The 16,140-nt window shown below is 46.1% G+C and overlaps 2 protein-coding genes across 2 annotated transcripts in view; one reads left to right on the forward strand and one right to left on the reverse strand.

The window, feature by feature from the left end:
• Window positions 1-14,921, reverse strand: part of T265_04302 (hypothetical protein) — a gene marked incomplete at both ends in the record, with an annotated part of 39,852 nt that extends 24,931 nt beyond the window's left edge. Inside the window, 7 exons of the mRNA XM_009169001.1 lie at window positions 1,362-1,663; window positions 1,699-1,873; window positions 1,908-2,072; window positions 6,750-6,840; window positions 6,883-6,965; window positions 8,443-8,498; window positions 14,584-14,921. Coding sequence (XP_009167265.1) covers window positions 1,362-1,663; window positions 1,699-1,873; window positions 1,908-2,072; window positions 6,750-6,840; window positions 6,883-6,965; window positions 8,443-8,498; window positions 14,584-14,921 — 1,210 coding nt within the window. The remainder of the gene's footprint in view (window positions 1-1,361; window positions 1,664-1,698; window positions 1,874-1,907; window positions 2,073-6,749; window positions 6,841-6,882; window positions 6,966-8,442; window positions 8,499-14,583) is intronic.
• The window catches only part of T265_04303 (hypothetical protein), a gene marked incomplete at both ends in the record, with an annotated part of 26,004 nt that continues 23,200 nt past the window's right edge, over window positions 13,337-16,140 (forward strand). The window contains 2 exons of the mRNA XM_009169002.1: window positions 13,337-13,904; window positions 14,175-14,795. Of these exons, the coding sequence (XP_009167266.1) occupies window positions 13,374-13,904; window positions 14,175-14,795 (1,152 nt within the window). The remainder of the gene's footprint in view (window positions 13,905-14,174; window positions 14,796-16,140) is intronic.

Here is a 16,140-nt window from a genome sequence, read left to right on the forward strand (position 1 = left end):
CCAGCTATACACAACAGACTACTCCAGCGACCAACGGCGGTTCTTCATATCCATACTTCGTCCATCCCTAAAATTAGCCACTGGCTAATGGCACAATGAGATTGATTTCTCGAAATCTACGGCATTTTCAGACTTGCCACTTCATAGTGTGGAATGTCTATGTATAATGTATATGCTCCTGTAATACTGAAAATCATTTACTATGGCGTTTTGTTTGAGCGAGCGAATTCTCAAGGTCAATAAAGACCGCCGAATGTGAATACGTTACCTGGTGATAAAAAATCGCGAATTGTGGAAAACGTTGACTCACACACAATGAACGTAACTTTCGGGTATTTTTCCACCGGAACAAATTTCCTCAGCATTCTAGAATCCGAATGACCTTTGGAGATGCAACATATCCGTAGGCGCATTCGTGCAAACAAATTTTAGTCGATGATTCTTTGTTGCCAGTAAAAATTCCGCAGTGTACGCTAATTATTTGCTTAACATCGTGCACGTTGACCGGCAAAAACCAGAGTTTTTCATTATAGGTTGCGAATTATGCTAGAAAGACCTCGAGTTTTATCGATCAGGAACATGGAACATACGTCAGTCATAGCGGACTGCTGAACTATCTTAACCGACGCACACGACTAACATGCGGCTACGGGTACACGATGCCTAACCAACTAGCAAAATAGAGCCTACGTCGATAATACCAGACAGCTGAACGATCTTAACCGACGCACACGACTAACATGCAGCCAGCGGTATACGATGCCTAACTAACTAGCGCACCCACCCATCTGTAACTGAGAAAAGGCTCAAAATGGACATTATTGAATTTTGAGATATATTGGTCGTTTTGAAGTTTACGTATGTCCTTCTGAGAGGCACGTTTTCTTCTTCGTGAGGAGTGTTCATTTGGCCGCTGAGAGGAAAATGAGAGGAAAATACAATTCAGGTTATCAAAATATCTCCATGGGGCGGGCGGCCGAGGTTATTTTGCATGCCTGTTTACTGCACCTCTCAAGAAATACGGGACTTACATGTAATGCACAGGACCTCATTAACAGACAAACTTTTCGGAGCCGATGGGTCAAATGAACTCATCTTCGTCTCTGCCATCCAGCTGGTGCTCTACAGAGTTAGTCGTAGTTGAAAGACTTTGACTCACGGCTGTCGATTAGTTCCTCTGTGGACCCGAAAACACGGACGCACACAGATTTACGGGACACACTGTGCTGGGAATCTGTGTTTCGGTCCAGGTCAACATCATAAGACGCCCTTTTGCGGACCGGGTAGCAAGCATACCTCTCCGTTTTCTGGATGGACCCGGTGCTAAGAAACAAAAGTGATTTATTTTCATGTGGACTCACCTTTGGGACAAGCCTGAAGAGTACCACCGCACAGTGGGCAAGGTTCACTGTCACAACAATGAGTGTGATACGACACGCGATCCGTTACACACCAGCGGTCACTGGTAGTAGTAGGCCGGTCACAGAGCACCGCCAACTTTTCCATTACGAAGGACCTGGCCGGACACGCTTCGCCCATCATTTCTTTGAATAAGCCGAACAGTTTATGCATGGGAGCAAACTGCTTGCTTTCTACGAACACATACACAACCGGACGCTTGGTTCCCACGCCTTCCGTTATCAAGAATGTGTATGTTTTATATCTAAATGCCGTATATTAGATGCTTTAAAAACTTACTCAAGGCGGTTTGCTGCGTGTGTTCCGTCTACATTAACTACCTCTGGAAAGCGTCGGAATAACGCTATCTGCTGCCACCGGGAGAAACACATGTGGCTATAGTGACCTTCCTCTCCCTGACAGACAAGGACGCGTCCGGTCTCCCGAAGTTTTGCCAGAACCGAAGGCATATCATCTGCTGCATTGAAACCCAACCATGCGGCACCTACTCAACATAGCCGGTTGACGCTTCCGGCTGTAGTTGTGTGTATCCCTAATGGTAAGAATCTTTCCGAATTCATTCGCCACAAACTGCCGCACCTCAGATGACGGCGTTCCATATCTCAGCAGGGCCATGCATGTGCCCAACTCGTCTTCGGTTAGACGTCGATTGACTGGAAGCCGATCGTACAAAAACTCTAACGGTTTGTGGTTGTGTTCCAGAAAACAAGAGGTCACTGCCAGTTGGTTCCTTTGCCTCCGTAGACAAAACCGCACCAGACAGTTGGTGCATTGCGTACTCTTTTATTAGAAAATACGCTCGGCTTACTAGCTTCTTCGGATTCCATGGCTTTTCGTTGGTCTTGGAGGGCGCCTGCTGCATTTGTAGTACACCCATTCGTTAAACAAAATAACGTTGGTGCTTTGATTACTGGATGAACGCACAAATATCACAAAGTTATCCTTCATGTATTCCATAAAGGTCTTCTCAAATGCCGTAAAAGATGAAAACGATACACCCTCAAATTTCTCAACGAAAGCCACTTCCGAAGCCATAGTAGACGAAGTTCAAAGCCGAATGTGCTCCAATAATTTTCAAAAGAGATCCATGAAAACAAATCACAAAAAATGACAGCAGATGAGGGCGATTTTCAGTCTGAGCATATATGCAAAGAAGTGCAACATTTTGACGTTAAAGTTTTTATTCGCCCGCAGGGGGTTTTCAGAAAAATGCATTGTGTTTCGAGCCGCTGGCCTAAAATTACACAACTTTTATCAACAAATCTGGTTTCTATTTATTGGTTCCATCGGCACAAACATAACGTGTGATCAATCCAGTTCTAAATGTTTTACCCGACAGGCGTTCTTCAGAAAATGCATAATCAATGATGACTCGTACACGGTATCATTTAAAACACAATTGAACAAAGTTGTAACGACTAACTCACCGAGTACTTAACGAATCTTTTTGTCCACAATTCCCAGTTGGTTTCCGCGCTGAACCTGGAGACTTGATGTTATGATTTTAACTCACTACTTGCTCAACTAGTTCTCTATCATCCGTTATGTTGACAATGAAATTCCCCACGTTTATTCTGTCCCCATTTGTAACCCTCGCCCCACTTTTGTGTTCAGTGTGTATATATGAACTGACGTTTGTTTGTCCTTACCAATTCACCCATCTGGCTTTGAAGTCATCCGGCCATTTGTATCTGTCTTTGCACGTGAGAGCCTGTTTGCTCCCTTGCTTTGTACTTTTGTAGTGCAAGCGGACCGTTTGTTTTGGACGCGTATCTACTGTCGAGGTTTGTATAAATTGTGATTTCTCTTACCCTGATAGTACCGTACAGAAACCCAGCTCCTACTTCGTTTTGCCTACCCGAAGGTTCTGGTATTACGCGTCACTCGAAGATACCGCTCGACCGTTACAAGTTCATTTGGCGTTTGCGAGGGAGCCGTGTGTACATCGATCGGCTGATGGCGAGATTCGACAACAACACTCAGTGAAGTTAAAGCTAAAGAGGGTTATCTACTGCTCAGTCTTAAGATCAATTGATATAAATTAGCCCTAGGATTCATGGGCCATGCAACCAAGGATGCAGCCGTAGCAAAGACTTAGTAATTGGGAGGGTGCTTGGTGTCAAATTCGCTCGTTTAGCGCACTAAATCCCAAGATCACTCGATTTCTGATGTTTGACACGGATACAATATGGCCTAACAAAATGGAGAGCTCGATTTTCTTCACTGAAACTCGTAAACACCACATACTCAACTACAGTAACAATCTAACCGAAAACAGGTACCCCTCTGGGCTTCATCCGACTCACCGTGCTCGTCGACCTATTGTAACCAATCTTCACTTCCGAAGTTATGTCGACTATACATGAACAAATGAGCTAGCAAGAGAGCCCAATCTGATTCGATCCAACTTACTCACGGGTTTGCTGGCATCGACTTGGACGAGATATTGTTTTGAGACAACCGGTGACAAGTTCCGGAAGACGCCTTCGTTCCGTCTCTCAAAAAGGCCTGGTCTCACGGCCATTCAACAGAACAGTCCCTACTGCAGCCGGATACATACGATACTTGATATTCCCGGATATAATACCTTGACGCTACGGGCGATTCAAATCACCAAACGCAATCCGAACATTTGAGGTTCGTGAATCGACCTCATCATCACACTACAGTCAAAACTAATACAACTTTGAATGCACATAAAACGCTGCGCTATACTACCTCTCTAAAGGGATCAAGAAAATACCTGGAATCTTGTATGTGCTTTGCTCCAACTCTGAGGATCCCCTCGGCCGACCAAAAATATCCCCCCCTGACGGAACCGCCCAATTATCTGTGATGTTTTCAAAGATGCGAATTTTAAGGAGATTTATTCACAGCCTTTTGTACATCTAAGTGACACGTCGTTTATAACACGTTGTTCAAGTAATCGAACCTTCAAGGTCACTGACCCCGCCAATTTCGCATACGATTTCCAGTTTACTAAATAAAGCACCGAACCCAATCTTAGAATATTCACCGTTCTGCGGTGGTCAGTGAATGGGGGATAATAGTTACAGAATCTCTAATATAAACCCCTTCCTGGCAAACATTAGAGCAATTTTTGCGTGTTTGCTGGCTAGGCGTAATAAATTAGACGATTTCGTTCGGCTAACTTTGGTAAAACACAGGTATTCAGAAAGCTCTCTTGCTGTTTAAAACAATGATGGATGATAGTTTGATGCATTGTGCAGTCTTGATGTGAAAGTACACCTCTGTAAATGAACCCCATCCTCAGACACGAGCGGCCAATCGTTGAATACTGCAGCGTTCTCAGTTCTGCTTAGCTGAAATACGAACCTAACAACATGTTTTATGTGGAAAATAATGGTGCTTTTTCGCTGACGCGCGTCACAAAGCGTGACCAGCGACGTTTGTATATACTGTGAATTTTGTGGAAAATGGACGGTGAGATAAAGGTGGGCGTTATCCGTAATAGTTTTGGTCACGCGTCCGGCGGCACGATTAAGGAAACAAAATTACAAAGGCTCTTCCTTTCTTATGGCTGACTCATCAGATGAAAAAAGATGCGATCACTGAGATTTGAAAGTGGCGGGCAAAAACAATACGAATGAGGGCATAGCAACAGGCTTCCCGCCTTAGATGTTTTAAAAACGACAAATTGCACAATATGTGAAACAAAAGCAGGGATCTGGGGAGGCAGTGGAACTGACACGATTTGATCGGTCGGGTTAGACTAAAGTCCAACCACAACACTGCTGCTTCCCGGCCTTGGGCTTTTATGCTCATGGCCGGGGGCACAAAAAAGTGGATATGGTGTAGTAAGGTATATGTAGTACGGAGGAATGGTAGTGATGAACCCACAGTTACAGTGTGCAGCGAAACTGAAGATGCTAACTAGTGTCGCTGCTCAAGCGGCGTCAGGTTTAGTTTCTTGGGAGAAAGAGGAACGCACAACAAGGAATGCGAAATGTACGGAAAACGACTGACTTGGTGAATAGTACATGGTAAAAGACACCAAGATCCGGTAGGAGGTTTTGTAGGTTGTTCTGAACGCCTCCCGGAGTCGGACGGGGCCGAGTGAAGACTTTTGTTGTGGTTGCAAGCGAAGGAACAAGTAGGTTAGAGGGCGCAGTCAACGCCGGAAGTGAGCCGTTGCAGGTAGGCTGTTAAGCTGGGTATGTCAGGGCCATGCCATCACTGCACTGAGATACTTCAGCTTCTGGACAACCCCTAGGTGGACTTCGTGAGTAAGGTAATTGGGCTGGGATATGCAATTCTGTGGGCCGCAGGCTGTGGGTGTGCCAGGGGATTCCGCATGGGGGAGAAAAACAATTTATTGTTTTTCGTCCGGTCGGGGATCCATTTGGGTGTAATGCACAGATCAAATGGAGTGGACGTCCATGGCACGTCGCAGGTTAAAGCTCGGAGAAAGGATGAAAAGCGATGAGCTTAATAAGGCCTGGAAAGTTACAGGATCCATGAGACGAGATATGGTCCTTTGGTTGGCAAAAAACTAAATATTTGCCACAGTTTGGGTGGTGACATTAAGTGGCTAAAAGGGAGGGGATAAGAACATAACTGCACTCAATGGTCTGGTCATCAAAGTCAAGCTAAGATTTCCAATATATGCTATTAAACTACCTGAGATAGAGGAAAGTTCGATGTAAGTAGGAAGAGAGGCGGCGTGAGCAGAGAAATCAAGCACTAAGAAATGGTAGAGGTGAAACTGCTGAGGTGGTGGACTACACATCCTGATGTTTCCAAGTGAATGGGACACCAGTGAGACGATCTACGGGAGAAAGTGAATGTAAGTAGAAGGTCACCAGTCCCAGAAGCACTACTATCAGTTTTAATCTACAAGTGATTAATGGCAAAGAGGACTTTTGGCGCTAGCCCCGCGTGCCGGAAGTGGAGGGTTCGGAGCCTCAGTATATATATAATGTATGTAAATGCATATATATAGCGTACACCCCTGTAAGCAGCAGCTAAGTGGTTCTGTTTGGTTGACGTATAATACGTTCTACTGATGAAGAAACAAGCAGACATTGGTTTGGTTGGGTCGAAGGCATTAGTCTCTGGACGGAGCGGATAGAGTATTCCGGGATGAGGACTTGACTAGAACAGGGTATAAGTTGGCCCGGAAAAAAGGAGAAAAAACAAGGCCAGTAACACAAGCTTATTGGATCCAGTAGGCTTTCAAGTCCTACAGTGGTTTGAATCAAGTCAAGAGGACGAAAAGATGATAACAGGATGTTTTGCTCGCTTCCTAACTGTATGGTCGCTAAGCTGAAATGCGCGTTGGTCACTGATCGTGGCCGCAAGCCACACACCTATACGTGCAACGTGTACCCGTGGATGTAGCCGAGGAAACGGTCTACTGCGTCGGTGGTTGCTTGGTGTCAAATCTGCTCCTTCAGAGCACTGAAAACTAAGTTTACTTTGCCTCTGCTTCCCGACACTCACATCTTGTAGGTTAATGGAGGAAAGTTCCGTCGATTCCATCATAACCTGTAACTCACACTCATCCGAATTAGTGCAGTCATCAACTAGGGGATCTGCTCTTAGACACGGCTTATCAGCCGCGGTACTTGCGTTGATAAAGAACTCTCATATTATCTTCAGGTTTCTGCTATGGCTCAAAACGCCTCCATATCTTTTTTCGCTTGTCAAGGTACCCTGAGGGTCAGGTCTATTTCTGTCACATGGTTTTCACCTCATCTAACTTTCCACTCATTCTGGGTATTGCCATAAATTTCTGCTCCCACAATGTTGTTTGAACTTCCCGAATACGTCAGTTACTAACACAGCCACTCCCGAGACTATTTGTCACCAACTACAAAGATGATCTAAGAGCGGACTACAAGGTTTCCTACATCTCATTATCTCCTGCTCAAGTGTCCCCCAACACACCCCCAGGCAATATCCATCAATAAAATGACATTTTTCTAGTCTTTCTCCTCTAAGAGTTCGACAAACCGTACCCCATAGTCTATCTTCTCAATGCCTCAACAACTGTGCCTTCCATTTTTTGATGCAAACCGCAGTTTAACGGTGGTTGTTGTTGGTATTTCTGGGACGATGCTGTTGGTTTATATCTACATGAAGCCACGTCCACGTCGGTCGTCTTTTTTGACCCACTCCAGCACCGTTTGCGATGCACTGTGGATTAAAATTGCGCAACGCAGGACCAAATCGCTTCTTTTTTATATGATCTACCGTTGTACCTTGAGTCCACCGGAAGGTAATCAATTCCTCATAGAAACAATTTAGCTACTCTACCAGATAGCACTTCACAATCTCCTGCTGGTATGTGGTTTTAGTGCCCGCGAAGTTTCCTCCTCCAATTAAAAATGGGAGTTATACAGGACCATAATTCAGAAAGTTTATGACACGATGTTCATCTTAAAAAACAGCACGCAACCAACCACCTCAAGCTACCCAAAAGGATTTGATGCGTTACGGAACACATCTTGGAACGAGTCATTTTAGATAACCTCACTTCAAGCAACTTGATATCCCCGATTCAAAACAGATACCTCTCAAGCCGTTCTTTGGTGATGAATGTGTCCATATTTGTGGGCGGGTTGACCCAAGCAATTGGTTCATATCGGATATCATATTTTTTGACTCCTCGAAATTATACGATCGAGCCTCACACGTTTCGTTGCTCCACAAACGCGAGTTTTACGTGGTTTAAGGATGAATGCACTACACCTTATTATAGCGCTGTCACTGGACAGAACATTCCGAGTGAAAGTAGGCTCGATGTATCCTTCTCCGGCTTTGATGTCCATTAGAGTTCCTCAGGGCTCCTTTTTGGGGTCACTACTGTGTCCTTATGTCATTCTGAGGAAAATCGGTGAATGCCTATCTCGTGCACTATGAGAATGATCCGAAAGACATCACAAATCTAGCTGTTGCAAAGGATTTGGGAGCCCGGCTTACTTTAAACGAGTGATTATCTTTTCACCGCGAGGAATCGGCTCGAAAGATTTCACTGTTTCTACGGATGATTTGACGCACCTTCTAAAGCATTACTTGCATTGACTTCCAGGTATTCTATTGGGTCTACGTCACATCTAAGTCTACGACGCCAGTCAGTTTGTCTACTGGAGACGCAAGCAGGAAGTACTCCTCGTTGAGCATTTTTAAGGAGACGCTATGAAAATGGTTGACAGCCTTTAGTCCGTGAACACTAAAACTCATCTCGCGGTGCTCCACCTACCCCCTGGAATTCGTCGCTTCCGAGGTGACGAAAGAGTATCTTACTTCTTGTTGCCCAACAAGTTTTCACCCTTGATCCGGCCAACATATGGCGTAATCACGTTGAGATTTCTAAACTCAGAGCGCACAATTTTATCAGACAAATCCTTTCTTAGTTTCGGGTGGTCGCTGTGTAGAATGAACATCCTTAGACGCTTGTCCACGCTCCATCTAGCGACTAATTCGAAGCTTCATTAAACGCTTCTTTATGCGAGTCTTTGTGATAGCATAAAAAGCCGCATTATTTGACCATCTTACAAAGTTTTCCTTTGGGCTAAATGGTGTTGGTAGATTTTGTGTACACTTCGCTCACTTACGTAAGCTCTTGGGCAAGTTGGGCGAAGCATTTCGTCTACAATTTGATTGTCATGAAACCTCATCTCGTAAAACTTCACCTCCCACGTTTTATTCGTGAAAATATCTGACGAGTGCCTGCAAATTCAAAAGTAACTGAGCACTGAAGTCTCACAAAGATAACAAGAGATATCTGGATCTTTGTCAACACTTCAGCTTCACGATTTTATCACAACTGTTGGAGGAGCTAATGCCTAGGCCACAAGCCGACATACTTGAAGTTTTATTTTTCCAGCCATCTGAATATGAGTAAATGTGCATTCGAAAGCAGGGCAGATGTTTCACAGCACAGCGACTGAAACTGCGAACCATTTGGAATGACTTCTGATGGATAAAATAAAGCACTAATTATAGTGGCTTCCTTACCGCGAACTCTATCGTCAGCAAAACGGTTAGTGTGGTTTACCGCTCCGTTTGTAAACATTTAGCTATAAGTCAAAAATTTGACCACTGACTGTTTCTCGTACACTTTAATAATCTTGCCCTCTATTTACCTGCGAACTTCGGTAAAAAAGTTGTTACCGTTATTTTTGTCAGAGGCAACGCCTTGAATTACAAAGAGTGGTTGCTACTGCATCTTTTTAAACCGTGCAAAAGAAAGGCTTATCAGATGTTCCTTTATAAAGACTGAAATCTGAGGAAAGATTGCCATTTATTTTCTATGCGCTTCCAAAAGCACATTTCTTGTCGGCCTTCAGCGAAAGTTAAAACTGACCGAAAATTGTCACCGTTTTATGAGTAGATCAAAGCCCGCGACAGGTATCCATTCAATTAATTATTATTTGCGGGTTTACTAAGAAGCGCAGGCCATCACATTCGTGGGTCCCAGATTTTGGACTGCACCCACAAATGATAGCTTTAAGAGACCTTGCAGGCAAAACACTTGGAAACCTCTCCTTTGAGAGGTTGAATAGCTTGACGAGGAATCGTAGCCTAATGCACTTACAGTACGTTAAGAATGTGTCCACATTTGGCTTGTGCTTGAACGAATTCCCTCCTGTAAGGCTAGTATTGTTCGTCACGTAACATGCTACAGGTGCACAGTTAGCGCGTTGTTTGGCTAATATCAACTGCGGAGCCAGGTACAAGAATCTACTGTTATTGAATTAATCAACAGCAAACTAACTGCTTACAACAAAACTTAACGGCGTGGAGCATATTCTTGCGGGCCTATAGGGAAAGTTTGTTTGAAGGAACGGTTTTCGCGTGCCCTAAGAATTCTAGAAAGTACCGTTATTTCAAATAGCTTTTTTATGCATCTTCGTAGTACTTGTTTGCATTGCTCAACGACTTTTGTTTATTTAAGAAAAGAACATCCCCAGTTCCTGCAGCGTACCAGGATCTGAGGCCGTACGTCGTTGAATACGCGTCGTCAAGCAATACTTTTACAGATTAAATCGATGACGAATATGCGGCATACAGTGAACACGACAAACCGCCATCGTTCTGTAGTGGTGATAGAATTGGGGATTTCAAAAAGATTGCGTGAAAAAGATGAAGACGATTCATATCGGAATGCTGAGGAGCGCTGTGCAGTATCTTCTTCGTAATGACGATTGCCAGTTGCATGCGTCACACGAATATCGATGGAGATTCGATCACGTGACCACTCGACTCATAGTTGAAGAAAAGACGGTTTGGTCACGTGTAGATGATCCATCCTGCAAGAGGTCATTGGGCAGTATACAGCACCACTAACCCTTAAATCAGGAAGTGTACCACTAGACTGGCTCCTCAGGTGATATCTTCCCAATCGGGAATTTCGCTTGTCGGAAGAAACCATGCCTTCTTTTGGGCTCGTGTCCTCGTATTTTTACGCCCGAGTGCGTTGCCTGCATTGTAGCACTTGCAAAGGCACTGCTGACTATGAACGAATGTTGAATCTTCTGTTTCCCCTAGTAGACGTCTCAGTCTTCTGGAACCGAAGCCAAGCCAACTCATTAGCAAAACATTCACCGCACTGGATGTGAAGCGTGAGACTCTGAAAATTGTAGGAAATATCCCTGCATAATCACCTTAACAAGTATATTTTCGTTAGCACTTTTGCAGAAATAAAAGATATCCGTGGTTTAGACTTCTTAGTTTGTGCAACCGATTAGTATTGGAATATCGACAGCAACCAACCGCATAGAAGCTGTATTGCCTGAGATGGCTCAAGTGAGCGTAGATGTCAGTCGCCTGTGTGCAAAGGGGTTTATACCGGAAGGTGTACCGCCGAACGGATCCCTATAACATTTTCAGTTCAAACGTCGTGACTTCTGCAATAGGTCACTGCAATAGGCTCCTTAAAACAAGAGAACATGCGTAGAAGGTCACTCGCCAAGCCAAATTCAGAACGTATTTGTTGCCGTCCGAGATTTTCCCTCATTCACGGCGGCATGAAAGGTGCATCCCGACAAAGGTGAAAAAGCACCTTTTAAATAGGTTGTTCGAGGCTGCCATAGTGACGTACTCGCCCAACCAAGCGATTATCAGCGGCTCACAGTTGTCAACCTCTTTGCCGTGTAGCAGCATATTGGAGTGCCCATAAACGGTCAAGTTTTGCTGCTGTACAACCAACCAGAATGGAAGACAAATCAGAGCACATGCGGCAGAGCATGCAGAAGTCGTGAAATCTGCATGCGATTGAGGCGATACAAAAGAAAATGTGGCACTCCACAGACTGGCCATAACATAAAATGTCAAGTGTCGGTGAAGAACGTACATAAACAGTGTCAAGTCCAAGGTGGCCTCTCTTTGATAGTATCAAAATACAATAGTAGGTAGTCCTCCAGCTGTGGCACATTGTCCCTCAGCAGCCATGTCGTGAACTGTGCCGCGGTACGTTCGACAGCGGTTTCGTTTTTCCCTCGTGGAAATTCGTTAAAAAAATTTTTGTTGTTCAATCTATTCACAGAATACACATGAGTAATTGTTGAATTTTATTACTCTAACAAAACATTTGAGAGATAGCCCTTTATATTTTGCGCAAACTTCTTATTTTACACCTAGTCCCAAACATGACATCAATTTATACCGATTGCCCTCTGCAGCCATTGATAGACCACAACAGATGTGGGCGAAATGGCTGCTCCTCGAACGTCAAACGCGGTATGCAATGACATAAAAAAACCGTCCATTCCGACCAACCCCTCGGTCAATGGACATTGGGGCTGGGCCATTGAATGCTACACTTGAACTAGACACCAGTGCGCCAATATGGGAATCCATAAACAAGACATAGTCTGTTCGTGAAGTCTCTCCGAAACCCAGCACGCTTGTTCAACGCTGGAGATGCAGTGGTCTGAACATAGTGTGAATCAGGTCAGCACATTTATAATTGGTTGCGGGATTTGTAGAATTTGTGCACACGTCACTCTCGTTTGGACAGTCGTCCTTCTGTCTTGGTGCAATTATTCTGATGAGTACACACCAAAGGGAGCAAGCACTCGACGCGAGTATAACTCTTACTAGGGCCCAAACATGACATCAATTTATACCGATTGCCCTCTGCAGCCATTGATAGACCACAACAGATGTGGGCGAAATGGCTGCTCCTCGAACGTCAAACGCGGTATGCAATGACATACCTGCAAGGCCTGGTGGCATTTCAAATGCACGGGATTACAGGACGACCAGATAAACCGATTAGCTAACTCTCCTGACCCGTTTGTCTGCGCCAGCTGCCTCTACATCAAGGGTGCGATGCATACCGCAGCGAAGAGAAGAGTCCCCCGAAACGGTACCCAATCCCCAATGCAGATTCAGAAAGACCACTGCCTGTGTTCCGCTCTAACCGGGATACTCGACGCGACATTAGAGCGCCCTTCAAAGGCGCTGGAGGACTAAGGAGCTAGGAATGCAGCGACGAAAGTTGACAAGGAACTTTCCTCGCTGAACCAATACCTCGCGACATTTATACCGGGCCCCATGGCTGCAAAGAAAGTCATACAACTTTCTGACGCGGCTATAAAAACCGCCACAGCGCCTCTAGTGGACAGGCGCCTAAGGAAAAACAGACTAATAATCTGAGGATCATTCTCCGGAAGAATCACGCCAGCGAAGCTTGCACGGTCAACCCTTAGCAACGTCCTCACCAAGCCTGATAAATTGCTCCACGCAGAATGGCTACGCCAGAATGGAAGTAAGCGAACTCTTGGACTTCTAGTCACTCTTTCTTCCCCATCCGACGTACAGGAGATTTTGGAGCGGGCTGGCAGCATTCAAATGCCAACCCAATGATCAGGCGCCTATCTGAGGATCGTCCTCTAGACGTGCGTAAGCTTGGTTATAGAAGGTAAGGAGTGGACGCACGAAACAGGCTTTCACCGGGCACCAAATCAGTCGACGCCAAACTCATGACCAAGCCGATTGTGGTCATATCCCCCTGTGTTCCCGAAACCGGGCCGAAGAAACCAGCTGCGTCTCCGGACAGCAGCTTTTATTCGACCTCCACAGGCCTCTCGCCCACCAAACGCAGGGGCGCCTCGGAGGGGGCAAACCCCACATGCAAGCAGCGCCCAAACGACGTGGAGCTACCAACGATTATCTCCGTGTCAGAGAAAACAGCTACAGCCGTGCACTCCTCAACAAAGTCACAGCCTCTGAACTGGACTGAGTCAGATGTGCGGGAACAAGAAGCGAAGCCAATCTCCAACTCCACTCCGTCAAAAGCGGCCTCTCTGCTTGTGCACACAACCGTCGCCCAGGACTCCGACAACCAAAGCCATGAACATGACAACAGCAATCCGGAAAACCCCTCGTACATCCAGTTGGCCACGCTGATCGCTAGCGGATCGGATGTCTACACATACACCAAGGAAGGGCGACTGCAGCCAAACAAGCCATATAAAGTTCGCCATATTAGAAAACTGCTGGCTGGCTTCAAGGTGCAGTCCTCCGCGCAAACGAGCCTCTTGGGAGCGCCACCAAAATCATGACTTCCTGATGCTACCACCCAGCGCTCAGGGCCTCACAGAGACACTTTTCCGGTCAAACCGCGCCAAAACGCCCATGATCCAGAAAGGCGAAAGCTTGTAGCAAACCTTTGATCAACAGCAAATCTGGTCTACGAAAAGGGGATGCTGAAAGGGCTACAAACAGCATCGGTTAAAATTTTCGCCCATGGGGAAAAAACTTCGTCCCCCAAAGCCAAAAAGCCCGAGCAAACCGAGCTCCCACGAAACGAAGAAAAACTCGCAGGTGGAAAGCACTCCCACGAAGCAGACAACATCGCTGCAGAGGCCCCTTTGGAGCCTTGGACTCAGACTCAAACCCGGTGCACAACTATTAAGTCTGCCAACCACCCTGGTCACGAAACTTTCGGCTCCTCATCCTCGGAGGCAGCAGAGACAGTGTTGAAATGCTTGTCCACAAACTGCCTCAGCCTTTTCAACAAACTCGGCGATGTTAAACAGTCAGCTTGCCTTGAACAACCGTCCATAATCGCACTCACAGAGACCTGGCCCACACCAGATTTTTCTGACGCGGAGATCTTGATAGAAGTTTACTCTATTTTTCGAGCTGACTCAAAACGAGGGAGGGCTGGTGGGGTTGTTCTGTACTTACATGCGGCCCGACCAATCCCGATTGTCCTCTCTGACACCGCCTCTGCACCATTTTGCGATGCAATGTGGGTCCAAATCCCGCTGCGCGGGTCCGATTTCCTCCTTCTCGGCGTGGTCTACCGCAGCCTTCCGAGTCCCTCTGAAGATGACCAAATCCTCATACAAACCCTTGAGCAACTCTCCGCCAACTACCACTTCACTCATCTCCTCATGGTAGGTGACTTCAACGCCCCAAACGTGGTTTCGAGACTTCTGCCGTGCATACTTCTCAGGAATGCGCATCTTCCTTGAACAAGTCACACTGGGGCCAGCTCCGGTGGAAGAACTATGTAGGACCATTGTTCAGAAAGTTCACGAGGCTGACGCGAAGTTCGTCCCAAGAAAACCGGCACGCACTCGGATGAACCGCAGGATGCCTGAAAGAATCCGGAAGAATCTGGAAAAAAGATCCCAACTCTTTTTCAAAAAGTTGACCACAGGGGACACAGAAGTTGAGCTGGCATTTCGTAAAATGCGAAACCGCTGTAAATCGGAAATCCGCCAATGGAACATAAAAAACAAGCCACCATTCTGTACCTCGCTCGAAAAAACAAAAACGTACTGTTCAAGTACATGAGACATCGCCACAGAAACAAGCCATCCGCGTTCTCCTTGAGGGACAGAAACGGAGAACCGACAAATGACCCAACAGTGGTACCTGAGGCTTACAGAGAACGCTATGCGTGTCTATACTCAGCCCCAGCGTCCTCGTCACATCCACTCTTGTCAATGCGAAACTACGAACAACCCCTAACCGACTTGGTCTTCACGGTGGAGGACATTCGTCAACTCTTGCACAAGACCAACCCATTCTGCGCGTTGGGGTCCATCCAAGGATCCTGAAAGAAGCGTCCTCCCTGATATCTCCAGCTCAACACGGATTTCTCCCAAATCGTTCTTGTGTGACAAACGTGCTCGTTTTTATGGAGAGCTTAACCCAAGCCAAGGGCGAAGGACTCATATCGGATGCCATATTTTTCGACTTCTCAAAAGCACTTGATAGGGTCCCACACGTCCCGCTGCTCCACAAACTCGAGTCTTACGGGATTCAAGGGAAAATCCTCCGCTGGATCAAGGCGTTCCCATAAGACAGATCATTCCGAGTGAGAATGGGCTCGACCTACTCCTCTCCAAAGCCGGTCTCCATTGAAGTTCCTCAAGGCTCCGTCTTGGGACCACTCCTGTTTCTGATCTACGTCAATGACCTTCCAGACGTTCTTGCGAGTTCATGTCTACCTTCTGCGGACGACTTGAAATCCTGGAGTTCCAATGCCAGTGCCCTCCAAGTGGATGTAGACGCCGCCAAGGAGTGGTCGTTGGACTGGCACCTTCCTCTGAATGATGAAAAGTGCGCCCATATGTCATTTGGAGGGGATTCAGCGAATGCCCTTATTATGCATGGTAAAAAGGGACAAGAAAACGTCATGAGGATAGATGCCAAAAAGGATTTGGGCATCTGGGTCTCCTCAAACTTATCCCTCTCACTGCACCATGAGAAATCGGCCCAAAAGGCATTCGC

This window comes from Opisthorchis viverrini, assembly GCF_000715545.1.
Source record: "Opisthorchis viverrini unplaced genomic scaffold opera_v5_69, whole genome shotgun sequence".
NCBI classification, from domain to species: domain Eukaryota; kingdom Metazoa; phylum Platyhelminthes; class Trematoda; order Opisthorchiida; family Opisthorchiidae; genus Opisthorchis; species Opisthorchis viverrini.